The sequence below is a fragment of the Bradysia coprophila genome (genome assembly GCF_014529535.1).
Source record: "Bradysia coprophila strain Holo2 chromosome IV unlocalized genomic scaffold, BU_Bcop_v1 contig_106, whole genome shotgun sequence".
In the NCBI taxonomy this organism is placed as follows: domain Eukaryota; kingdom Metazoa; phylum Arthropoda; class Insecta; order Diptera; family Sciaridae; genus Bradysia; species Bradysia coprophila.
Window position 1 is genome coordinate 1,959,808 of NW_023503372.1, and position 24,351 is coordinate 1,984,158.

Below are 24,351 nucleotides of genomic sequence, written 5' to 3' on the forward strand. Positions count from 1 at the left end.
AATCGCGACATATCGTCTCTCTACCCATACCCAACTTCAATATTTATATTCGAATACATTGCACTAATTCCCTCGCCATTTCAGACGCGATTCGTTTGAAAGAACAAAGATGTCGCAAGGAGTCTCATAAGCTGTGTGTCAACTTGACATATACCAGTAGGACAACACTCTTTCATCTATTTTACAAACACGGTCCAGTTCTTGATACGTCTTTTCAAATTGTTATTATTTTTGCACCTAAATAACTTCTCAGTTTGAGTTGTACCTGCCTAAATTAGAAACAAACCAAAAAGCGGCCTACGTGTCAGGCAAAACGTTTTTCAATTCAAGGATATCGTTGCATATTTTTCCATTTGTTGAACGTAACACTGACCGGAATCTCCGAACGAAATTTGTTTATTCCAATAATTTCATTTGTTGTCGATTCAGTTATGTCTGAATACGAAGATGAAGATTCGCGGACCGTATTTATTGCAAATTTATCCGACAAAGTGACTGAAGCACTGTTATACGAACTGTTTATGCAGGTAAAATGGTCCGAGCGTAACGCGCTGCATTCGTCTCTATAATGGATTTTCAATTTCAGGGAGGACCTCTCGAAAAAGTGTCACAACCAAAAGATAAAGATGGTCGTGCTCGTGCCTTCGCCTTTGTAACATACGTAAGTTGCATGTGTTTCGTTGGCGCTGAGATCTAAAATTCTCGTCTTGATTTCTAGGTTCATGCCGTCTCAGTTCCCTATGCCGTAAGTTTATTTCAAGGGACCCAGCTATTCAATCGTGAACTTACAATTAAGCCACGGAACAGTAACAATCCGAATGCTCAACAAAGACCGGAAAATCCGATGCCACAGCAACCGCAACCGTTACGAAATCCGTTCGATTCCAATGCGAGATTCGGTAACAATGGTAGCAGCCGTTTTGATCGTCCCGATCAACTATCATCGTTGCGATCTGGTTTCAATCCGATTCCGACAAAGGCGTCAATGCAAATGCAACCGCTGTTATCTCAACGTACTAGCAATCAACCACAGACGAATGCCATGAGCCACATAGATGTAAGCAAATTGATATCGATGGGATCGAATATGCTGCAATTGAATATGCTGCAGACGAATAGCCGTCAGTCCGATGTGCCGACGAGACCCACCTACGATATGTTGTTCGCGGATAGAGATAGTTCTGTTAGACATTCCAGCAGTTTAAAGATGCAAAATCGTCATAACAGTCGGCCGCACTACAGAGACGAACCGTATTCGCGCAGATCTCCTCCACGGCATAAACAGCGTAGTGGGGATAGACGGAGGCGTTAAATTGAATGTTTTAGTTCGCCAAACCATTTTTAATTAAATTTTGCAATGAAATTGCCAAATCTTTTTATTAACCTCCGACAGCAGTAACGGTCTTCGGCATAACTATTGAGTTTCCTAACCATCGGCAAATGTAGTCTGAATACCTGCATGAAGAGCACAACGTGGTACTGTTGGAAATGAAACGATGAAGTATGTGAGAATTGAGGAAGTGAGTTTGACAGTAAAGGGAATTTTAGTACAGTGAGACTAAAACAATTTAAATAAATTATTGTCCGGGGAGCATGGCCTATTTTTGGAAATTTTTTCCAAAATTTCCAAAAAATTGCCAAAAATTTCCTAAAACTGGGAACGTCCAAAAATCGAATTTTTCCATCATTTCGAACTGTTTTGCCAACTGCTGAACTCAACCTTGCGTTTTAGCTGACTCTCAATTATCTTCTCCAAAAAAATTTCCAAAAATAGGCCCTGCCGGGGAGGCACTCAGAAATCAGTACCCAGACAATTCTCTAAGAATCTCTAAGATCTTTTTGGAAGTCTGCAAAGGCAATATGGTGCAAGAGATGTTTATATCAGGAAAGTGAAATTTTAAATCCTCTTAGTCCGACTTCACTATGTCCAGCGAGCAATAATTCCTTGGCGATAATTCCCTGATTGATAATTTATTCATTAAAAATTATTCGGTCGGGACAAAGCACTGCTCCTAGCATGAACACTGATTTGACAAGTGTCAAATTTGGAGCCTTTCGTGATAAGAGCTACCGCTTACGATTGTTTGAAACTCGTTCAGGAACTGCAAACTCGTTGCCAAAAGTGAAGATTTTGACATATTTTGAAAAGTGAAAAGTGAAACTTAACGAAGAGTTTCTGAACGAGCTAAATTTGGTAAATAAACCAATAATATACCCTGCTTCAGATCATACCCAGCGTATCTCCGACACTTCTGACACAGAATTGTAGAGTGAGGAATATGACCGTAAGGGCTGAAAGACCCGCCTGAAGTGGTTGGAAAACTTGTAAAATAAATTTTTCCTCAGAACGCTTTGCAACAACACTTGCATCTTCTTCAAAGGGCCCAAGTATTAGTTACCAGCGTCTAATTTCACAGATTGATACAATCCTCTACTTCATTAGTTTTTACGTATACGAGGGTTGCTATCTATATTTGTGGACTCTGATACTTCTAGATGGTAGTCACTGTGGTAGCGGATAGCTTTGGGTCTTTTTAGGAGGAACTACACCAATAAGAACAATAACATGTTCTTGAGCCATTATATATATTACCATTTGGAAGCTACACATGACAGAGAGATACCAAGAATGGAAGACGTACCACGATGGTCTCAATATGAAAATTTGACTAAAAATTACGCCTGGCTCCCGTGACTAGTCGAAAGGAATTTTTTATTGTTCTACTGTGGTAATTCCTCCTAAAAAGACCCAAACTTGAGATCAGCGGGATGAAACAGTGTATCTAAGTCTAAGTACTCTAGAGAAAGACTTGACTGGACGAATTTTCTTTTTGTTCTGAGGCCACAAATTTGAATAGAAACCCTCGTACAATCCTACTGGTAAATACCACACCTAATGCATTGCATTTCAAATAACGTAGTACAATACGCCTCACATCACCACGCCATTGCCGCCGTACGGTAAACTCTAGTTTTTTTTTTTTTTTTTGAACAACAGTACATACGTGTGAGACCATCGGACGCACTCATTCTTTCGACGTGTCATCTTTCATTTTACAAAAAATTTGTTCATACAGTTTCCAATCTGTGAGCAAGCTGTTCGGTTGTGGTTCATCAGTTTTGCAAGAAAAAAAAAAGAAATTCGCAAAGCTAACTTTCTAAACAAGAAAACATCTTTGAACGTCCTGATTAACTCCAGACACACAACAAATTCGTTACAATGGCACCAAAACAAATGATGAAAATCGCCAACGAGAAGGCCAGCAAATACATCACGATGCGAGGAAATGTACCCAAGACATCGGTGAGTGTGTGTGAAATTAATGTTGCATATTTACGTGTCTTGTTTTTATCGTTCCGGCTGTTCCAAGTGTTCCTTATTGTTTCTCTATTTTTTTTCGCTTCGACGACATTAAATTTGTCGCCTTGAAAACAATCAACACCTTACGTCTGCTGTTTATTCGTATTTATCTACCTTGTCGAATGGGCATATTGTTTTTGCCGAAATTATAAATTTTCCTTTTTTTGATGACTGGGTGCCAGTTGTGTCAATAATAATTGAAATGCAAACGCGACGATATTGAGGCGACACAAAATGTAATTGGGAAAAACAAATTGCGACTCCGTTTCATCTTCAATATTGTTCGCACAATTCCATCGGCCTTATCACAATTTGGCTAGTTTCGATAAGCATTCATTTACCAACATATTGAACACATCCAATACAAAGAAATAATCTGCAACGTGGTACATTTTTGTGTTGTTTCAAATGTAAATTGTTCAATATCGAATACAATCTCCGTCCAACCAATGTCGTCTGCATGTGTTGAATGCTCGTCTCTCGTTGATTTCGCTGAGAGTTTTTTTTTACATTGGTACGGGTGACCTTAAATCGGAACCTTTTGCAATATTGGGCCAAAAAACAAAATTTCCGAAAATCAAATTTCTTTCTCATTTGTTGCTCGAAATCCGAAACTCTAACTTCGTAAAATGTTCATATTTGATCAACCTGCAGCGCAGTTTCCAATGCTCGTACACCGTGTGCTGTGTATGTATAGCAAACATTTTGAATGCGTTTCGTAAACATTCCTTTTGATGTAAGTTCCCTCCTCACACCGTAGTCCGGGTTACGAATTCATCATGATGTTCATATCTCGATTGTAATTGAATCTCTTGGAATCCATACCAACAATGAGAAGACGAAAATGTACACCAAAGAAGTCGTAACTTTTAGATGAGAGTTTAGCCCAAGTACATGAAACGTAACTTTGTTCCATCGCAAACATTTTGGTTATTTGAACTTTAATTAAGGAAATAATGGCTGGAATGTTCAATTCACAGTACGTACCCGGAAGTTGCTATCACATCAATTTACAATTACACGTTCTGAAGCTTCTGCAGTTAACGACCAATAAAATGAGTCATCGATTGGTTTTGCTTGTAAAGCGGAACTGTGCATGCATTCGGTGAAAATAGACTGTGCAATTTACGTCTAATTTTTGATACCATGTTCGAATAGTAACGGATTAATTAGACCAAACTTTTCCGTAGGGACAAACGCCGAATCAACTAGTTTTCGTTCCAGGTTTTCGTTTAATTGAGTAGCTCAGGTGGACGGGCCGGTCTTGGGCCAGTTAATGATTTTATGGCAAAAAACCAATTCTTTCCTTCTGTATCAATGAGGTTATCTACAACGAGATATCGGCGTACATGAATGCAACGCATTCAACGTCGATTCGAGTTATTTGCGTGAATGTATCATATTCGCACCGGACATTGCGTTAATTTGATTGGAAATTTTAGATGAAAATATGTTTAGGGTCTGACCTAATGTTTATCATGTTAAGCACAAGCAGTGAACGGAATTTCCGCCCATCTTTGCTCTGTTTGCTGTGTTTTCCAAAAAAATTCAGAGTTTGTACTACAAACTTTGTAGGCTCAAAACAGAGGTGATATTAGAAGCTGTCAAATATGAGCAGCACAAACTCACAGCATTTTAACTTGATTCGAAAACGATATTTGCTTCCTAAATACTCCCATTAAATACGAGCTTTCTTTGTAGTACGAGCGAATGTTGTAATACGAGCCCATGCTGAAATAAGAGCGCCTTCTGTAACACAAGCCCTCTATGACCTTTTCTTTTGTTTGTTAGCAGGGAGCAGTATTTGGTAGATTTACCCTATTTTGTAGTCACGAAAGGCAATCTTTAACTATTAATTTGCAAAAGTTCACTCCACCAAAAGTTATAATCAAAATGTTTTTCCAGCTCTAGGTCATACTACTTCAAAGTGCATTAGCACTTACTCTACTTAGTCTTATCAGACCAGACCAATTCGTTACAATCGTTGCACATTGTTTTTACAAGTAAATTCAAACTGGTTTTCCACGTCGAATACAGTTGTGACGTTAACAATTTCGGCAGATAAATATCAACTGATTTGCAAACACGATTCCATTCCTATAATGTTGTGGTTACGTTGCTTCAATATCGGATTGAAAAATCTGTCCACGAATAGAGTACTACTCAACGTCTCAATCATACGTTTTCGACCTCTTAAAAAAAATCTATTTCATGCGAGGCGATGTAATTTTGTGTTTTGATAGTGATATTGCACCGTTTGCAAAACATTTGAACGTAATAGAGGTTACACAAGCGAATTGTTTCACTTTCTCAAGAAGTGAAAAAAAAAGTCAATTGCTCCATTGACTGTGATCAATTTGAAAGCATGCATGACCAATTCGTGCAGCATTCTGTTTGACCGTAATAAAAGTTAGTTTATTGAGAATGAATACACTGCTGTTGCCTACCTTCGTCACTTTATGATTGTTGAATAGTTCAACAATTTTACTCAATAACAAGGAGCGTAAAATAGAGCAGTTACACATCCATGATTGATAATTTCGTTAATTCCTGTGGGAAGCCTTTAAAATCTGGTAGTTAATTGAAATAAGAGAGAAGATAGGCGGCGGAGGCAGACGTAGAATATTTTTGACTTAAGTATGGATTCACGGATGTCCTAATTAAATTTCTAGAAATTTTATTTTCTATTAACAAAATTCCCTCTTGAGCAGAGGCGGATTCAGAAAATTTTCTGAGGCTGGTCCATTCAAATTTTCGATAAATTGCATTTTGAAGGAACAAAAAGAATTAACATTTTGACCCGGGCGGCCGTGACAACTGCGACTGCTCTGCTCTTGAGCCAATTTTTTTTTAGAAAATAAGAAATTTAATTACAAAATTGCTTATGACGTATATTTTCAAGGCATAAGTGTCGGATGGGGTCCGGTTGAGCCTTATAAATTAGTCGATTTTCTCATGAATTTTCTAATCCTAAATTTTCATTTTGTTTACTTTCAGAAAAGCAAAGAAGATCAATATCCAGTTGGTCCATGGTTGCTGGCACTCTTTTTGTTTGTCGTTTGTGGTTCAGCTATCTTCCAGATCATCCAATCGATCCGTATCGCATAAATAACTTGAATATCATAAATTTTTTGAATTGACCTGCCTAAGTTTCTAAACTTTTTTTTTGTAAAATCAAGAGAATTTTTTTCGTTTATATTTTTTACTGTTAATTTTAAAAAAAATTAAAAAAAAAATGGGAATTTAAGTAAATCCGTCTATACTCATAAATGAAATCAAAATTTTTTTTATTTCTTGTTTCGGTTGATTCGGTACGATAATCGGGTCGTGTCGTTTTTCTCGGTGTCAATGACTAGGAATTTTATTTCGGATTTCTTTTCGACATAAAACCAAAGCTATTCGTCGGCCTACAGGTGTGGTCATTTAAGTTTTCCAACCGTTTTCCAATTAATGTTTTGGTTTTAGCCCGAGGAAAGTGGTTTCACTTAATTGTTCTGATCGGTATTAAATTGCAAGCATCACTGGCCCTTAAATGGCCCAAAATGTTGATGCGATGTGTGGTTTGAAAAGCTTTCGTTTTTGGAATGGAATTTGATCATTTGATATTCCAAAAGCAAATATCACCAACAACGGCTTGGGCCACTTCAGGCCAGTGATGCTTGATATTTAATAACTTCCCTCGGACTAGCCGGCTACAGGAACCCGATTATCGATAAAATTTAATTTATTTTTTGTGTCAAACTTTTCAACGTAATTCAGTTGTATTGATGAGTTGAAAATGTTGGCAGGAAAAGGGTATGAAACATTTCAAATTACCCCAGTTATAATTTAACAAAAAATTTTATTTGAAAGAAATTGCTGAAGCACAAAAACTTATTATGAACACACATCTTCAACGCAAGTCCCATCATCACAAACTCCCAATAAAAAACCAATGGGACTGGTGCGTGATGGACTTTGATTTGTCAATCATTTAATCGCATGTAAATAAACATAAATAACTCAAAACAATTTTCAGAAGAATCAAACAAGAAATTGAAATTGAAATTCAAAATTTTATTTTTATTTAACTTAAACGTGATACAAGTATTCGGTTCACAAAATGTCTCAAGCATTCCATCAATGAAAATTTTCTTTTTTATCGAAGGTGCAAATGAAAATTGAAGAAAAATTATTGAATAAAAATGTGAGATGTTGTGCAAGAAATGTTTGTTTTCGTTAGATTTTATCAATTACAATTAGGTATTTACGGCACATTCAGCCTCTTCGATACAAAACCTTGTTGCTAGCAGAACGTTGTTTCACGTAGTACCGTAATTTGTCACCCGCTCGAAATTCGATTGAGGCCGTTTAGGATCGCGATATGAAGACATTTTTGTTTGAGCTACCTTGTAAAGGGATGAGGATTTTCATAATTTACTTCAGATTATGTTATGCAAACAACGAGAGAATCAAAGGCGAGTAGAATGAGTTTGGACAGCACTTACAAATAAGAATCCCTCTAGACAGTAACACTACAATGGCATGCGAGGTATCGTTGAAAAGCTTAACCGTCACAGACGGCAAGCATATTAACGGTTTTACTATCTGATCTATTACTTCATTTGATCGAAGATTTTCATAGATTGATTTCAGAAATCTTCTACTTGATTTGCTTTGAACTTGCTTTTTGCTATATAAGAACTCTTTAGTCAGAGCTTGTCGTTTATTATTACTGTCGTTGTCGATAACAGATGACAGCCGTCTGTAACAGGTTAATTCAACCTCTTCTAGGACAACCTATTTCAGAAACAAAGACATTCACCAAGTGAGAAAGATAACTTTTCAAAGTTCATGAAGCTTTTCGGATTTGTGTTGCATCAAGGCTTGATTTCCACTTATCAAAAAAGTACTCAATGCGAGAGACAAAATTGAATTTTTAAAATTTTTGCTTTTTTGAGTTGAAACCATATTTAAAATGCAAATTTTCTTGACATTTTGCTCTCAATTTTGAAAAACTCTTTTGTTAGATTTCTAATGTATTCGTGAGTTAAGCAATTTTCCGTTGGGAACAAAATTTGTACTTTGAAGGTCCGAAAAGCTTGCATATCTTAATTTTTTCAAGTTTGACGTAATAGTAATAGTCAATTGTGTATCTGTTTTGGACGTTGCAATTTCGAACGAAGTGAGGGCTACTTGCGAAAGTGCCTAAAATCAATCGTCCAAAACAGATACTCAAAAAATTTTTCATGTAATGGGTCGAAAACCAGAGAAAAATCTCGAAACTCCCCCATTTTCGGCCCCGACACATGAAAAATACTATTTCATGCTTCAGGGCCGAAAAAGAGGGAAATTTTCAATATCTTTTTCAGAGTTTTTGGCCCTTTTAATGAAAACTTACACCTGCTTTGGATAATTGATTTTAGACACTTTCGCTTGCGAGTTTGGAGATGGTAGTGAAGAGCAACAATTTTGACTTCTTCAACTGTTTCCCAATTCTTGGCTTTTATTCTAAAGAAATTCGATCGTAAAGTTTGGAGAATAGAAAATTGAACGACGATCTACCAAAGTATGGTAGCGGCATAGTCCCAAGTAGCATTTCATAACCGCGGTTGGAAAAATGGCTGATTCGTTGCCAACTTTTTCGTTGTCCAACGGTTATGTAACGAATAGCAGCTTATTGATGGTAGCAGAGGAGCTGTACAGTTTATTTGAATGTATTGATGAAAAAGTAGCAGAAATCTACGAAACGTTTTCTCGTAAAATTTATCGCCATAAGTTCATTTCGATAGAAGATCTTTGTCGAATAAAATTTGTTTGATTAGCGTTGATGGTAAGTAAAATTGGTGGAACTGTTCAGTATTTTAATCTTAATTTGAATTGAATTGACGCCTACCCATTTTATCATAACACACTTCATTCTATGTAGAATTATGTTCCATACTCCCTGGCCTCACTGCTATCAGGGAAATTTGCCATTGTTTTCAATAAGACGTTTTGAATGGTGATTTCAATCAGAAAATCGTAGCTCCTCATCCTGGGATCGATAATATGCGACGCTTGAGATCCATAATATCGAATGCTTCGGATCCATAGTATCCGAGGACGCCAAACCTTATGACCTAGAATTTACATTCGTTTTATTCTTTCACTATTTGTTAAATTCTTTAAAAAGTCTTGACGAAACGAATAGCAAAAAGCTTCCTTGGGTAGCATTTAGGTGTGACAGACCTACATTACTTTTCATTCACATATTCGATACTTACATTCAGCGGAAAATTTTCGACAATATTTACAACTATAGGTCAAGTCTTTGCTTATATTCTACGAAGTTCAGAAGAAAGAACAAAAAAAAGTTAAAAAATTAATGAAATTATATTACGGGCCATATGGCTACGCCTCGATTACAGCTTGTTTTACATCGTCTAAATAATTATCGATTTGAGACTCTAAAGCCAGGATGTGGCCTGTATTGCAAGTTTCACTTCCAATGAACGTGACGATCAACGGCAATTTGTTCATTTGAACCACCTACAAAATGCGAACAATGGTAATATTAGAGTCGGCCGTTGGAGTTGACCAAAAAAAAAGGAAAATCAAAATGCTATACCTGATAGTTGGAGTACATGCAGATGATTGTCTGATTTCTGCCCAGACCTAGTTTGCTCGATTGGTCGGTTGCCATGGTGAATGTGGAGAGGAACGAGGGCTTCATTGCCAGTTCCGGTGCATGTTCGTTGGCGACACGTATCAATGGAATGCCATCACGGTCGGTAACCAAAACCGATTGCAGACCTACTATCCTGCAATGGATTGGATACACGGAAAATATAATTGCCAAAAAAAAAGCGAAACCGATCAATTTGATGGAACTAACTTTTGCATGAGACTGTTGAAATATCGTTTGACATCATCGGTCATGGTTACGGAATGTGGTTCTAATGTTCTACGAAATGATTTAATAAATTTAACAAGAAAAAGAATATTTAATAATCGTAAACAGAAAGCACAAAAGGTTTGCCTTTAGAGTTGCTATTCGATGACAGACATCAGCTGATTTTGTTGTCGCTGCAAAGAGCCGTCATGAAATGATGCCGTGTATAGATTACACTTTCAAAAATGTGCGCATTTTGTTTGAAAATGAAACCAATCATAGCATCTGCAACCAAGCAGTGGAACAGATTTTTCAAGAGGGACCTGCGAATGCAACTCTACTATGTTGTCATTATAAAAGTTGCTAGTGTACTATATTTTAGACACACATGGCACACAGTTGTTGGTAGTATTTTGATTTTGATAATTAAATTGTTCATCTGATTGTTAATTGACAAATTTTCATTAAAGAATAATATTTGACAACTATTTGTGCGATCTGTTTGAAATGACCTACTTGCTACATTTTTTTGTGCCACTTTAGAGGCTCTCATTAAATAAACTTGTGGCTGTTAAGAATATCCGTTAAGAAAATCTATTCTAGTGCTTGGTTCAGTGCTATGAACCAAGTAATTTTATGGTAGTTGTATGTACAGTTTTGTTGGATTTGTCATAGTCTTTATTTTCTAAAGCTCTAGAACATTTCAAGAACATGATAGAATACTGAGCTAAGTAACTGCTCACCTTCAAGTTCCTATAGGAGAATGGAGTTTAGAAACTAAGGGTAAAATCTAGTACAATTTAGTACTTTTCTTCATAAAAAGACTGCTGTCACTGAAATGTTTTTTCATGAACAAACTTCACTACTGAGGCATTTCATAGGAATGAATCAATGTGAGGTTGTTACACAAAAAAATAGTCCAGTGAGATTGAAGTACTATAAAAAATGTGGCGCCTCTACCGGCCAACCGACTAGGCAAATTGAGACCGCTCTCACTCATGGAAGTTTTTTGTGTGTGATTTCATTGAGAGAAAAAGCAGATTCGACAAGAACCAAACGATTATCTCTAACATAATGAAGTGGTTCGATCAATGAGTGAAAATATAAATTTACTAATCAGAAGTTAAAAACTAAATCCAGCTCGCGGCGCTTTTTTCAACTTCTAGTACAAAATGTTTAATTTTCACAAACTTCCGCTCGCCCGTCCATGTTCAATCGGAAAGCAGTCCAAAGGTAAGGGATTAAACTATGTACGACGCAGGAATTTACGGGTCCATTCACCATAATCAGTAATTATACCCAGGGCCTATTATTTGGGAATTAATTTCCAAAATTTCCAAAATTCACAAATATTCACAAATATTCCCAAATATTTCCAAATATTCCTAAATATTCTCAAATATTCACAAATATTCCCAAAAATTCCCAAATATTGAACTGAATTGAACAAGTCGTCTGTAGAGACGCAGATGTCTTTTCACTCAGGAACTACCCTTTAAATATTTGAACGATCAGTGGATATTATCCTTATAAACTTTTTAATACACAAAATGACCTGTTTTAAGCCGATGGAGGAACCCCAAAAGATTTAAGTGTTAAGTGCAAATAACACTTTGTTCATAAGGAATATGCATTGACATTGCCTAATCACGTCAAGCACATTACGTCCGAGGATCCAAATTTTTGCTTTGACTTCAAAAACCTTGTCATCTAAGTCCCTAAATTGATTTCTGATAAATTAATCTGGTTTTAGTCGGCCGTGATTCTAGAAAAGAGATGATCCAGTAGAGATGAGTCCGTAGAACGGCAATTATTTTCTATCGTATTCTCTTCTTCAAGTCTTCCGATATAAATACGCTTTGCTGCTTCGCGAATAGATGTCGTTCTTGGCTTATAATTTGGTTATCGATTTTGGAAATATTTGGGAATTTTTGGGAATATTTGGGAATATTTGGTAATTTTTGGGAATATTTGGGAATTTTTGGGAATATTTGGGAATAATTGGAAAGTAGAAGATTGAAGAAATGTATACGATAGAAAATACCTGCTGTAATGTCGTTGGATATTCCTAAGTCACTCGTGAACAGCTACTCTTAGCTTTCTTTTGAATTTCGACTGACCGAAATCAGCGTTATTTTTTCCGGGACTTTCTTATATACTACCACTACATATAAGAAAGTTCCGAAAAAAATGGGGCTGATTTCGGTCAGTCGAAATTCAAAAGAATACCCTCTAAAAAACTTCTGATGGATGTCATTAAATGTCAGTGGCATTTAGACACGATTCATAAAGCCTGGTTGATAACAATACAAAAAAATAAAACTAACATTTTGGCAGAATATATTCAAAAGGATCAATTTTTTGGAATTAATTCCTAAAAATTCCCAAAAATTCCCAAATATTTCCAAAAATTCTCAAATATTCCCAAAATTTCCAAATATTCCCAAAATTCCCAAATATTCCCAAAATTCCCAAATATTCCCAGATATTCCTAAATATTCCCAAAATTCCCAAATATTCCCAAATATTCCCAAAATTCCCAAATATTCCCAAAATCGATTCCCAAATAATAGGCTTAGATTATACCTGATAGTTGGAGTCACGACAGAGTAAAGTTAACCAGACAGGAGCGCTGATTTGACAAGTGACCTGAATAATCTAGTAGTCCAATATTTTTTCCGAACAAAATTTTTCAATTTATGTCAGTGTTCATTTGAGTTCATTTTCACACAGTGTATTAGGTCCCTTATTTGACGTTTCGAAAATGAACCGCTCCTGCCTGGTTTATTTTAATCTGTCGTGTTGGAGTACATGCAGATGATTGATGTTTAGGATTCCTGGGTATAGTTTGCACGAGGGGGAAACTATGCGAGTAAATGCTAAGGCAGTTTTTTGGCATTAATACACAAAATTGGATGTGTGTGTACATCTGTTTCAACTCACGCACATAATAGTTTAACAATAGAATTCTGAAAATTTTGACGCTATACGTCGCCCATACGTCGCTCTCTAAAAGGCCAGTAATAAAGTACTTTGCACTCGATGTCATAAATAACCATTATGTAGGTGGTGTGGACGGTAGATACTGTGATCCTTTGTTTCCTTTCACTGTCATCACAAAAATCACGTGAACACTTCAGACACAGACGGTGTCACAACCTAACTGCATTGAGGTCTGCGTCACAACGGGGAGAAATAAATAAAAGAAATGCAAATATGTGTGACTCAGAGTGGAGAGCCGAAAAATAAACGCCGCCGGCGTCTAGCCGTCCAAAAAAGAGGTGGCGGCGGCGGCTAAGTACGGCTTAGCCGTTAAAAAGGTTCAGGCGGCGACTGGGCCTAGCCGCCGACCAGAAAGGTCGGCTGGCGGCGGCTAGATGACAAATTTTTGTAGTTTTCACGATTTTTGCAATTTTTTGTAACGAATTTTCACCCTTTTTACGAATCTTCGCTCTGTTCACAAGTTTTCATGCTTTTAACGAATTTTTTCGCTTTTCATGAAGTTTCATATCTTTTACGAATCGAATTTTCGCAATTTTTACGAATTTTCACGATTTTCATAAAGTTTGGGATTTCACAAACAAAAGACCATGTTCCTCGACAATATTTTCAACAAATTCTTGAAAATTTTCTTAAATTTCTCAATTTTTCTTTGAATGTCGTTTTGAAGAAAAAATAAAAAATGTACGAAAATCAAAGTAGAAAATATCTTAAAGATAGGCATCGCAAGCGACATTAAAAGTACGGGTACATTCTCAAGTGACTGTCCCAAAAAATGAATTTAATTTTGTTGGTCTGTGTCATCTTTTTGTCTTTTATGGATAAAATATACACCAGCCGCCGAGTTAGCCGACCTAAACCTCTGGCGGCGGCTGAAGGCGGCTAGCTGCAATTAGCCGACCAAAATCTTCGGCGGCGGCGGCGGGTCGTTTTGGACCTAGCCGCCGTTTTTCGGCAGCTGAAATTTGGCAGCTCTCCAGTCTGGTGTGACTACACGTCATAGATGGCTAGGGATAACGGAATTTTACCCCCATATTACTTGTGGTGTAATCAGCAATAAACAAAAGACGGAAAATCATTCAGTTACTTAACCCGTTCAACAGCCATTTTTGTGTTGATAGTTGTTCTACTGTGTGCTGAAAACAAAATCAAAATCTTCAACATGACCGACATGGCTTCACAGTTCGTAAACTTTTACGTTGGAAATCTGTCGACTTTGTCCAAAGAAATTCAACTAAATCAACATTTAATACAACTGGTGGTCGAAAGAAAAAAGACGGTAACATCGGACCTTCAACAAAAGTTCAAGCAGCTTGTCATGGACATGATAAAGAAGCGAAAATTGAACCACGCTGATGTAGCCGATCGGGATTTCCAGATCAAAAAAATTTATTTCCAAGTCCGACAAATTCGAACGCTTGAGGATTACAAACAGACACTGACGAGAGAATCGTGTGACATTCTCGACAAATATTTTGCATCGCTTGGACGAGAAGTGGAAAGTATTGAATCGAATCCGGTAAATGCTGATGGCCAAGATGACGAGTTAGCAAAGACATTAGCATCCATTAAACTTCATCTGGACAAGCCAGTTGAAGGAGACGCTGTAGTCGTAGATGTTATCAAGAAAATGGAAAAGCGTGACCGGGATAGTGAACAACGTGACCAGGAAGACCATGGATCAGATTTTGATGGTTCTAATGGAAACAGTGACTTATTCAGCACAGAATTTAAGAAAATAACGTTGGAAGAAATGCTGGAACAAAGGACCAAAAATATAGCTTCGGATATGACACCTCAGATGGACAATCTGCAAACATTCATTGATAAAGTGGTCAGCATCTGTTCGGAAATGAAAGACAGGTAACTCGATGCATGATTCGCTTTCGACATGTTCGTTCAGTTCCATTGAATATTATTTTGTTACAGATATGGAACTGGCGAGGCGTCAAATTCCGTAAGTGAAGAAGCAGCGTCAACAGAAGAGGAAGAGTACGATTTGGACGCACTGTGCCATTGCCGATCACCAGAATACGGACAGATGGTGGAATGTGACGATGCAAATTGCAAGATAAAGTGGTACCACTTTGACTGTGTCGGACTGACCAAATCACCGGAGGGCTTGTGGTTTTGTCCGAGCTGCATAATTTTTGGAGACGAACCGATCTAAATTCGCGGTAAACATTTTTGACTTGACCAAAGAGTCTGGTTGAAATTTCTGTATTCTTTTCAATAAAATTTTGTGTAAAAAAACTTATCTTTCGACTGGTCGGTGGAAAAGAGTCAAATAGTCCTTTTAAGCTCTCAATGCGGGTGCAGTCTAAAGCACTTTCGTAGTTTTTCTGGCTACAGGACTCCTATCTCTAGTAGAATTTCTTAATGTCGTAAATTAATACGTCTTCTAAAAGACCAGGTTACACTCACAAAGGCAGCTGGCAGCAGTTCAGTTCATTGTTTTTATAAAATTTTTAATGCATAAGCCGTTCTGCTCTACGTTGATGGAGGAGCCATACATTTTTTTGCTGCAATGACCAACTCAAAGGAAAGGTGTATTAAACTGTTCTTTCAGGACCTAGTTAAAAAGTGGTAAATGCCATGGTAAGAGAACTTGATAAAGTTGTGTGGGTACAAGAGTTTTCTGGTTTAATTTAAGATTTATTCAAGCTCGGTGCAGGTCAGGTTTGACACATGTCTCGAAATTTGTATTTCCGGTCTGGTAACTTCTAGTCGGGTTCAGGTCAACCTAAACTTTGACCTCAGCCTGAAATGAGTCTTATCAGGTATGTTTCAGGTTGAACCTGAAATTTTATGTTGGGCTCACGTTCAGATAAACCCAAACTAAATCAGGTCGACCTGATCAGAGATTTAATTTTGAAATCCAATCAGAACCGTACAAAAATTCCAACTTATCCATCAGGAATCTGTTGAAAATTTACTAAAACGTCGATGCGTTTTAAATGGCTCCTTACCAGCCATCGTAAATGCTTTGAACCAAAAATACCAGCACTGAAAACAGATGTTTGTATACTGTAAATTGTCATGTAGACTGCGATACTCTGGTTGGTCTAAGTTGGTTGCAATTAACCTGTTACAGACGGCAAGCATATGACCAGTAATTATTATCTGGTCTATTACTTCAATCGATCAGAGTATTTTTAATCTGTTGATTTCAAATCTTGTACTTCAATTTTGTTAACATGCTATATACTATATAAAGGACCATACTACCCAGAGCATTGTTATTTGCATGTCATTATTTTTGTCGTCGTTATCGACAACAGATGAATAACCGTATGTGACAGGTTTATATGAACGACGACAAAGCTTTATTGGAACAGGAAAAACGAATCATTCCACAAACCGAATACATCAAGATGGAGAAACGATCAGTGACGAAATTATAATGGGTGGCCGATGCTGTAGGCAAAATCGGCATGGTATCAATAATGCTGCACGTCTATTACACTTTTGAATATAAATTCTTGCAGTCGCTCTAAAGGTTTCTTTGACGTTTTCTTATCCTTTGTAAGATTTTATATAATTAGACATCCTCAATACATTGAGGCTGTTCACTGAAAAGAAGACAGACTAGAAAATTGGTTGTGAAAGGTTAGAAGAAATTAACAAGCGAAGAAGGAAGGAGTAACAGATACTGTGTGGATAACGCTCTCCCAGTAGTCCAAAACTCTCTTACTTTATTAGTTGAAAAAAACATTTTTGTTATTTAAGACAACATTAACATTCGCCTAACTCATGGCTTAGAGACCTTGTCATGTGCTTCGTAAAAATTGAAAAAATGAGTAAGTGAAAATGTTGTTCACTTGAACCAATATTAATTCAAATTCTACATTCCATGAGTGAGTATTTACTTTGCAATTGAAAAAACTGATCGAAATAAAATTCGCAAGTGTTATGCCGGCTTTTTTCTACCGGCAAACTCATCTGTTAACCTTCGCAAGAACAACTGAATTTTAGTGACCTTAATGTGACTATAAATAGGAAATTGGAAAGAATTCCTATGTCCAGGGATGAATGACTAAATTCATTGTGAAATTTATGATTCGAGTCGACAAACTGAAAATCAATATTTTCTTAAAATCAAAAATATTTTTTTTGCTTCTAATCTTCATTCTAAGAAGAGCGTCTCAAGACCCAAAATATCTTTGTTGTCGAAACAGCAATCTTTAGGTCACACGTACAAACACAAATATTGAGTTAATGTCTTCACTATTAGCATAGTCTATTCATAAACCTTGTTCCTTTGTAATATTAACCACTCACAAATGGTAATCACATCGTCCAGCGTACGCATAATTATCGAATCTACTACTTCTTTTGATCAATCTACTCAAAACTCAACAAGTTTATGCAAAATCATTTGCTTCATTAGGCTTTATGTGTATGTTGCTGTAAGTCGGTATTAGCCGCAATGACCTATTTATGTAGCTTCGTCGCTATAGTTAACTGATGAAGTATAGTAGGTGCAGAGGGTGTATAGGTGTAGGAAGGATTTTGTTTATAAGTAACCAATTATCTCTAGAGATAGTGCTAGAGGATTGATGTTAGCCATGTTTCAAGGCTGCAATCGATGAATGCTCGTGCAAGCAAAATTTCGTATTTTGAGATAATTGAAAATTTTATGTTCATTCATATGGAAAACTGAGACCCAGCAACTCCTATAGATACTGTTGAAAGTGTTCAGTCCCACCGACATCAGTTGTTGACTTGAGTCCCCTTTATCCTCTAAAGGATCTTTTGACTGATACACAAAACTAAAAATCAAAAAACTCGAAGCACATAGGGCTGAAGTCTTATTTTATTAATTTTATAATTGAAAATTTGTTTTCTTCATCCTTAATTACAAAAAAATAACAATTCCGAAATTGTCAATTTATGTGCATGAATCTTTCATTAACAAAAAATGAAACTTTATAATAAACTTAATAGTAAACTTAACAACAAAATTGTCCTTAAAAGCTAAACGAATCCCTTAATTCTACTTAAAGATCTATTTCGAATTGCTCCTGAGGATCATCAATTTTCGGCTTCGGTGCCTGTCTCGATGGTAGCGATTGTTTTATGGATATTGGTACGTTGGGATGACCTCGTAGCAGACCACTGGGTACGTTACTGGGAGGTGTTCGGCTGAGTGGAGAATTTTTCAAATTCATGAGGAATGCACGCTCGTAAATGATTCGGGTTCCTGTAAATAAATAAGAAGTAATTTAGAAATTGAATGTGTTAAATGAGCATTGAAATACTGATTGCGCAAATAAATTGAGTATCAGGAGTATTACGTTTAGACTATTGGAAACTACTAGAAACTACTAAAATTCAATTTATATACAATCTATTATACGTATAATCGTTAGCCTTGATATCTTTTTCATTTCTAATCTACTTTTGGCTTTGCAGGAAATTCAAATTGTTTCACCAATTCATAAACTGGGTTAACATCTAAATGTGCTAAAATATTCGACTTTCATAGATTTCAGTTTTTGTTTCTTAATTGATCGCCTTCGTTAATGAATATCATAATCAAGCATCCGAGTGCTGGTCGACAATCTTATCATTTTATTACTTACAAATTCTATCTCCAAATTAATTTTATAGACCCGAGCAACAGTCTCTACTCTACTAGCATGAATATTAAGTTGTCAACACCATAATCATTTTGAGTAAATTTTTCTATTCGTGACCCACTTAAGAAAAGAAACACTCGTGTAACGTGCAAAATTTTTTTTTTTTGCAAATTTTATTATCTTGAAATTCTTTCTGAGCATACGAAAGTTATTTATCACCTCATTTCTAAATAATTCGTTTCGTTACATAAGGAACTGACGATCATTTTTTTTTTAATTGGGTTGACGCAATCAAAAATCGTTCGCATTATCAATGAAATGGCGAGGGGTATTTATGGCTATGCAAATTTAGAGAGGAAAAATGTCTTAATCCATACACAAAATTAATTTGCATGAACGGACATTTGGAGTCGCATTCGAGAGGTATTATTTACAGTTGAATAATGATGTTGTTGAAGGGGAGCAGTTTTCTATCGAAATAGCAACAATTGGTGTTTTGATCTTTAGGATTAATTTAACTTAAGACGGCAATCATAAGTTTTGCTATTGAATCTATTACTTCATTGTTTGAACTAAATAGATTTATTTGAAAATCGTTATCATCTGTTATCGATAGCAACTGCAGAAATAAACGACAATAATATGTTGTAACTTGTATCGTCTTATTTATACAAAAAAGCATGTTCACAAAATGAAATAAAAACTTCAAAAGAAGTAATAGATGCGATAGCAAAGATCTACCCTTCTTCCCATTTTTTCGGAGACCCTCTATCCAACGTCTAATTTCAAGTGTTTGGTGAAAATTAGTGAGTTTTCATAATTTTATTGAAAATAGTTTACGAAAATTCGATAAAACTTACGACCGACAATTGAGTTCCAAACAATTTTTTTTTTTTTTTTATCGATGGCGAACCTAATTATAAGACACTTGGTCTCGTATTATATGCCAAAAAAAGTTAAAAAAAATTTTATAAATCATTTTGAAAGTCACTGAAAACACGAAAACACGACATACTGTATTTCTATTCGAATTTTCGTGTTTTTAGTAACTTTCAAAATGATTTATAAAAAAAGTTTTAACTTTTTTTGGCATATGATACGAGACAAAGTGTCTTATAATTAGGTTCTCCATCGATAAAAAATAAAAAAAATTTTGTTTGGAACTTAATTCAAGAAAATATTTTACATCATGTTCGAGATTTTCTTATACCTTATAAGATTAGAAAAACAGTTTGTTGAACCCCTTCCATTCCCAACACCCGGACGACTTTAATGATTAACGCCAGGACCCTTAACAAGGAAATAATATCTTTGATACTCAAAACTCAATTAAAATTGAAACTAAACCTTCAGCTGGTGGGTGAAAATGCTACTTTCAGGTTTAATTTAGAAAAATTAAGATTTCCTCGAGAATTTTCTCATGATCCTAAGATTTTTCTAAGGAGTTTTTGAAGCCATTTGTGACTTTTGTCTGGTCACAGCTATACAAAATATCACACAGTAGTTTACCCCTCCATAAAATTGGCCTACGAATCGAAATTATTTCTCTCAAAATAGTCAAATAAAAATAAATTTTTCTTTCTTTTCGAATTAAATTATCACCATCAGGTTCTGTAAAATGATTATTTCAAATTTAGTGCGCAGTACATATATCTATACGTACGTACAGTACGAAAATGTAAATAAGAAACAAATAATATAATCGTCTGGGTTCTATATATGTGAGTAACTTTTCTATATATAAAAAGATTATTAGAAAAGTTTCTGGTTATATATTTTGGCACGTACAAAGAGACGAGAATGTATGTACACGTATAGCAAAGATGATCTTTTTTATCTTTGCAAAAAAATGTAAGTTTTCTTATGTTGAAGATGTGTAAATATTATACAACGAGAGTTTGTTTACCTTTGGAATTGATATTAATTTAAAAATAAATGAAATTTCGTTATGTAAGCGGTGTGCTGCTGATAGTTTATTTGTGAGTGTTGTTGACTTAACGTTGACTTAATGTAACTCATATCTATATCAAACGGTTGAAACGACATGGCCTGTCTATACAATTTTTTTAAACGAAATTACTCTTATCATCGGAGGCATATCAGAAACAAAAAAATTATCTCTTTTGGCTTCTGAGACACGTTCAAAGATAACCGCACTCAATTCGTACAACTAATCACTTTCAGTAAATATAGTCGTAAAGGTCGAGTCAAAATGCATTATATACCCAGTGCGTTATGAGTATCAATGGGATTGTATTAAAATATAACGCGCACAAATTTACCGCATCGAAAATTCTTTTTAAATTTAGAATTCTTACCTCCTGGAGTGGTTGAATACAAAGTTCCACCAGGCGTCGACGAATATAGTTCGGGCAACTGGCTGGCATCTGTTACAAGAACACGTTTCGATGGTATCGTCTGTGCATGCGAGCATGCTTGGCGGGCAATCGGTGATGCTGACATTTTCGATTTCCAAAATATTTTTTATTTAAATTAGTCGCAAAAAATAGTTATACGCCGGCAAAATGTTAAAACACAAGTTAAACACCAAAAGAAAGAAAAAAAATATTTTTTTTCTCTGCTCAAAAAACTAATTCTTAAATGCCGCTGAGTGTTTATTGAAATATGAATCCGGTTTTTTGATTATAAATTTTTTGCTTTAATTAAAATTCGCTTTATTTATTCACTCAATGAAGAGAACAATTTACTTCCGTACTGTGCGATTGTCGAACACAAACTAAACGTTCATTGAATCAAGCTCAGCATTATAAACCATTGACAAAACAAAGTTAGACTCTTTTGCTGTAATGTCGAGTGTACGAGCTGGTTTATCAATAAAGAATCGTACGCGTTCATATAATTGTATGAGTGTGTGTCAGAGACGAATTTGGATTGAGACATCCGATTAGATAAAAGTGGAACATGACTCAACGAATCATTCAGAGGGATAGATGTAGGGACCTTCGAACCATTTCAGATTTGATAGCAAATTTAAATGCGACGCGGTTATATAGTGCGATAATTGTACATGCATGTTTCATACTGTTTCTTTCAGTGAAAGATATGAGACCTTTAGACCCTTTCTGTTCTGTCGAATGTTTATCGAAATATTCAAGATTTACAGAAGGTTTTCCGGGAATTTCTAGAATTTTGTCGAAACGAATGCCAACTGCTCCCGAAATTTCGTTTCATATGTGAAAACTTTTCGTTTGTTTCAAATGCAAGAGCTGAACCGTTTCACGAAACAACAATTCAGATCTGATGGTGGGACATACATGAGACGTTACTAACGTTACTTCCAAACATTTTAATTTGTTCTCGTAGTGATGATGATAATAAGCAATGAAACCTGGTGCATAAGGATCTATATCGCAAAATGATAGGTAAAACAAATGAAGTAATAGTATATTACTTCCGAGGTTCCAAGTTGTGTATTTGATAAGTGGGGTGTTACAGCCCGACCCGAAGGGGAGGGCTTTATTCCTCACTTGTCAAATAACAACTTGGAACCTCGTAAGTACAATGCTTTACGTGATTAGGCAATGTAAATGAATATGAAACATGCCGTAACACGTAAAAGATTGTACAAGACAGATGTGCCGAAAACCGTACTTTTCGCGTTTCCATTACATTACTAATGACCTTGGCTTCGTAGCAAATCAACAAAGTTCACACGAAAACTGTATCTTTCATCTCTTTATCCCTTTTTATATAAAATAGTATTATTGTATGAATCTAGAGATATGAACAAGATCAAGTAATAGATTCGATAAAGTTTAAATGTTTTTCTTTTGCAAATATTATTTTCATGAAATTGATACCAACCAGATTCGAATATTGAACAACTTAATTATCAATAACGACCGACCAACAATAAATAACGTTTGCTAATTACCATCCATTCGATAATTACACCGATGATGTGCATGTCGTTCTATGAAAGACAAAATTCACACTATGTGACATACCTAAATGATTAATTTTCACAGCTGAAACATCAGACAGCTACAGAATGCTAATACATCAGACGTAACATGTAAATTAACACCTCACTCATTCAACTTCTATCGATAGACACGATATAGACGTGAGAATTATGTAATCGAACCATAGCACCCCATGTGCAACTAAGTGTTATGTTTCTTATTACACTGAGTTCAGAGTTTAAAGGCTTTCATGGACATAAATCTAGGATTTTTTCTCGTAATTTAGACCCTCAGCTGGAAAACTTGTACACGTTTTTGTCGCTCGCGAAATTGCCTAAAATATAACCGTCCACAGATACGAAAATAACTATTTTACATACTTTTCTTTTCCCTATGGTCGAAAGTGACTTATTACAACCATATGGATGAAAAGTATTATGGATTTTAAGCTCAAAAGCATATACAAATCATTACAAAGCTCGGAATAAAAATAAAAAGTCTCGTTTTCGTGTGTTTATTGACCTCGGTTTCGCCTCGGATTAACTAGAGTATTTTTTTCGTCTTTTTATCCCTTCTCATGTAAAAACCTATTGATTCCATTGGTACTATACACTGAATGAGTACCCGAATACAGTTCTGTTGCTTTATTGCGACGTAGTTTCTTTATGGTTCTTAGTCGTATATAACACGCCTTTAACTTTATGTACATATTCATTTAAATATAGAACTCCAAGCATTATACGCAACATTTTATACATTTCGTTGATAATGTTTGGTATGCTTTTTTATGTAATATAATGTACATCTCTGTCGGTATGTATGAGCCGAAGAAAACAAAATTGTTCACAGCCACATTTCAAATAATAAATATTATTTTGCACATGCCGGAATAATATTATCGCAAGTATAAGCAGCATTGGTGCTAAATTTTTTTTTAAATCAGTTTAGATAAAAATCCATCATTTTGGCAATGTGAACAAGAAATGTATAGATAAAGATATAGATATATACGAGATATATCCACTCCACACTCTATACGTTGTATTATAAATCGAACAGCGAATTGAAGAGCATAATCTTTTCGGTCTTAAACTCTGTACACACGATTTTTTTGGGTATAGATAAAAGCGAAAATTTAAAACCATTTTTTTTGTAATTCTAATCACAACGATTGAATGGCCTTCCAGTATTGATAAAACATGATGAAAGGTATATACATTATATTGACATAGTATAGACACAATAAATATATTGGTGTTATTGTTGTGATATCATTTTTCTTTAAAATATTTAATATTCTCAAAAAATAAAGTCAAATTAGGTAGGTACTCATATATACAGTTGCTGGGTATAATCAAAAACACTTATCAAGTCAATATTTATTTCGAAAAAAAATTGTTTCGCCGAATTATATTTGTTTTTTGGTTTTATTCTATTCGAATTTGCGATAAAGTGAAACAAAAAAGAATTTTGTTTGGCTTTGCATTATTTTATAATAAATTGGATGAAAAGGTACAACCACATTTCGGTGGAAAAATCGACGAGTAACATGAGTCACGGTTGAATTATTTTTGTATATATCGGAAAACAAAACGACGTACGATATGAACAATGTTTACGTTCCACGTT

The 24,351-nt window shown here is 35.5% G+C and overlaps 5 protein-coding genes and 1 long non-coding RNA gene across 6 annotated transcripts in view; 3 read left to right on the forward strand and 3 right to left on the reverse strand.

Moving 5' to 3' along the window:
- The window catches only part of LOC119070864, a 30,162-nt gene extending 16,580 nt beyond the window's left edge, over nt 1-13,582 (reverse strand). The window contains exons 1-2 of the long non-coding RNA XR_005086562.1: nt 13,440-13,582; nt 11,183-11,185 (exon numbers count right to left, since the gene is read on the reverse strand). This is a non-coding gene — a long non-coding RNA (uncharacterized LOC119070864). The remainder of the gene's footprint in view (nt 1-11,182; nt 11,186-13,439) is intronic.
- On the forward strand, nt 151-1,363 carry LOC119070846 (RNA-binding protein 7). Its single transcript, XM_037175356.1, has 3 exons — nt 151-527; nt 587-661; nt 719-1,363. The coding sequence occupies exons 1-3, from the start codon at nt 432-434 to the stop codon at nt 1,310-1,312; spliced, it is 765 nt and encodes a 254-aa protein (XP_037031251.1). The 5' UTR covers nt 151-431; the 3' UTR covers nt 1,313-1,363.
- On the forward strand, nt 3,056-7,408 carry LOC119070861 (stress-associated endoplasmic reticulum protein 2). The gene is made up of 2 exons (XM_037175373.1): nt 3,056-3,304; nt 6,359-7,408. Exons 1-2 carry the CDS (start codon nt 3,221-3,223, stop codon nt 6,467-6,469), a joined length of 195 nt encoding a protein of 64 aa, XP_037031268.1. The 5' UTR covers nt 3,056-3,220; the 3' UTR covers nt 6,470-7,408.
- On the reverse strand, nt 9,697-10,377 carry LOC119070857 (ragulator complex protein LAMTOR3 homolog). Its single transcript, XM_037175370.1, has 3 exons — nt 10,218-10,377; nt 9,951-10,143; nt 9,697-9,871 (listed from the first exon to the last, which is right to left on the reverse strand). Exons 1-3 carry the CDS (start codon nt 10,259-10,261, stop codon nt 9,734-9,736), a joined length of 375 nt encoding a protein of 124 aa, XP_037031265.1. The 5' UTR covers nt 10,262-10,377; the 3' UTR covers nt 9,697-9,733.
- A 636-nt stretch (nt 13,583-14,218) lies between the features above and the next one.
- On the forward strand, nt 14,219-15,465 carry LOC119070844 (PHD finger protein ING1-like). Its single transcript, XM_037175354.1, has 2 exons — nt 14,219-15,077; nt 15,144-15,465. Exons 1-2 carry the CDS (start codon nt 14,377-14,379, stop codon nt 15,382-15,384), a joined length of 942 nt encoding a protein of 313 aa, XP_037031249.1. The 5' UTR covers nt 14,219-14,376; the 3' UTR covers nt 15,385-15,465.
- A 2,544-nt stretch (nt 15,466-18,009) lies between these two features.
- On the reverse strand, nt 18,010-21,550 carry LOC119070858 (eukaryotic translation initiation factor 4E-binding protein 3). Its single transcript, XM_037175371.1, has 2 exons — nt 21,115-21,550; nt 18,010-18,417 (listed from the first exon to the last, which is right to left on the reverse strand). Exons 1-2 carry the CDS (start codon nt 21,257-21,259, stop codon nt 18,215-18,217), a joined length of 348 nt encoding a protein of 115 aa, XP_037031266.1. The 5' UTR covers nt 21,260-21,550; the 3' UTR covers nt 18,010-18,214.
- Nucleotides 21,551-24,351: the final 2,801 nt, after the last annotated feature.

What these genes read in the sequence shown, in the direction of transcription:
- LOC119070846 (XM_037175356.1), top strand. Translation starts at nt 432, where the DNA reads ATGTCTGAATACGAAGATGAAGATTCGCGGACCGTATTTATTGCAAAT. An exon ending in TATACGAACTGTTTATGCAG is followed by an intron (nt 528 to 586) that starts GTAAAATGGTCC and finishes TTTCAATTTCAG; the next exon opens with GGAGGACCTCTCGAAAAAGT. An exon ending in CCTTCGCCTTTGTAACATAC is followed by an intron (nt 662 to 718) that starts GTAAGTTGCATG and finishes CTTGATTTCTAG; the next exon opens with GTTCATGCCGTCTCAGTTCC.
- LOC119070861 (XM_037175373.1), top strand. Translation starts at nt 3,221, where the DNA reads ATGGCACCAAAACAAATGATGAAAATCGCCAACGAGAAGGCCAGCAAA. An exon ending in GAAATGTACCCAAGACATCG is followed by an intron (nt 3,305 to 6,358) that starts GTGAGTGTGTGT and finishes GTTTACTTTCAG; the next exon opens with AAAAGCAAAGAAGATCAATA.
- LOC119070857 (XM_037175370.1), bottom strand. Translation starts at nt 10,261, where the DNA reads ATGACCGATGATGTCAAACGATATTTCAACAGTCTCATGCAAAA. An exon ending in TTCAACAGTCTCATGCAAAA is followed by an intron (nt 10,144 to 10,217) that starts GTTAGTTCCATC and finishes AATCCATTGCAG; the next exon opens with GATAGTAGGTCTGCAATCGG. An exon ending in GCATGTACTCCAACTATCAG is followed by an intron (nt 9,872 to 9,950) that starts GTATAGCATTTT and finishes CGCATTTTGTAG; the next exon opens with GTGGTTCAAATGAACAAATT.
- LOC119070844 (XM_037175354.1), top strand. Translation starts at nt 14,377, where the DNA reads ATGACCGACATGGCTTCACAGTTCGTAAACTTTTACGTTGGAAATCTG. An exon ending in TGTTCGGAAATGAAAGACAG is followed by an intron (nt 15,078 to 15,143) that starts GTAACTCGATGC and finishes ATTTTGTTACAG; the next exon opens with ATATGGAACTGGCGAGGCGT.
- LOC119070858 (XM_037175371.1), bottom strand. Translation starts at nt 21,259, where the DNA reads ATGTCAGCATCACCGATTGCCCGCCAAGCATGCTCGCATGCACAGACG. An exon ending in GTATTCAACCACTCCAGGAG is followed by an intron (nt 18,418 to 21,114) that starts GTAAGAATTCTA and finishes ATTTATTTACAG; the next exon opens with GAACCCGAATCATTTACGAG.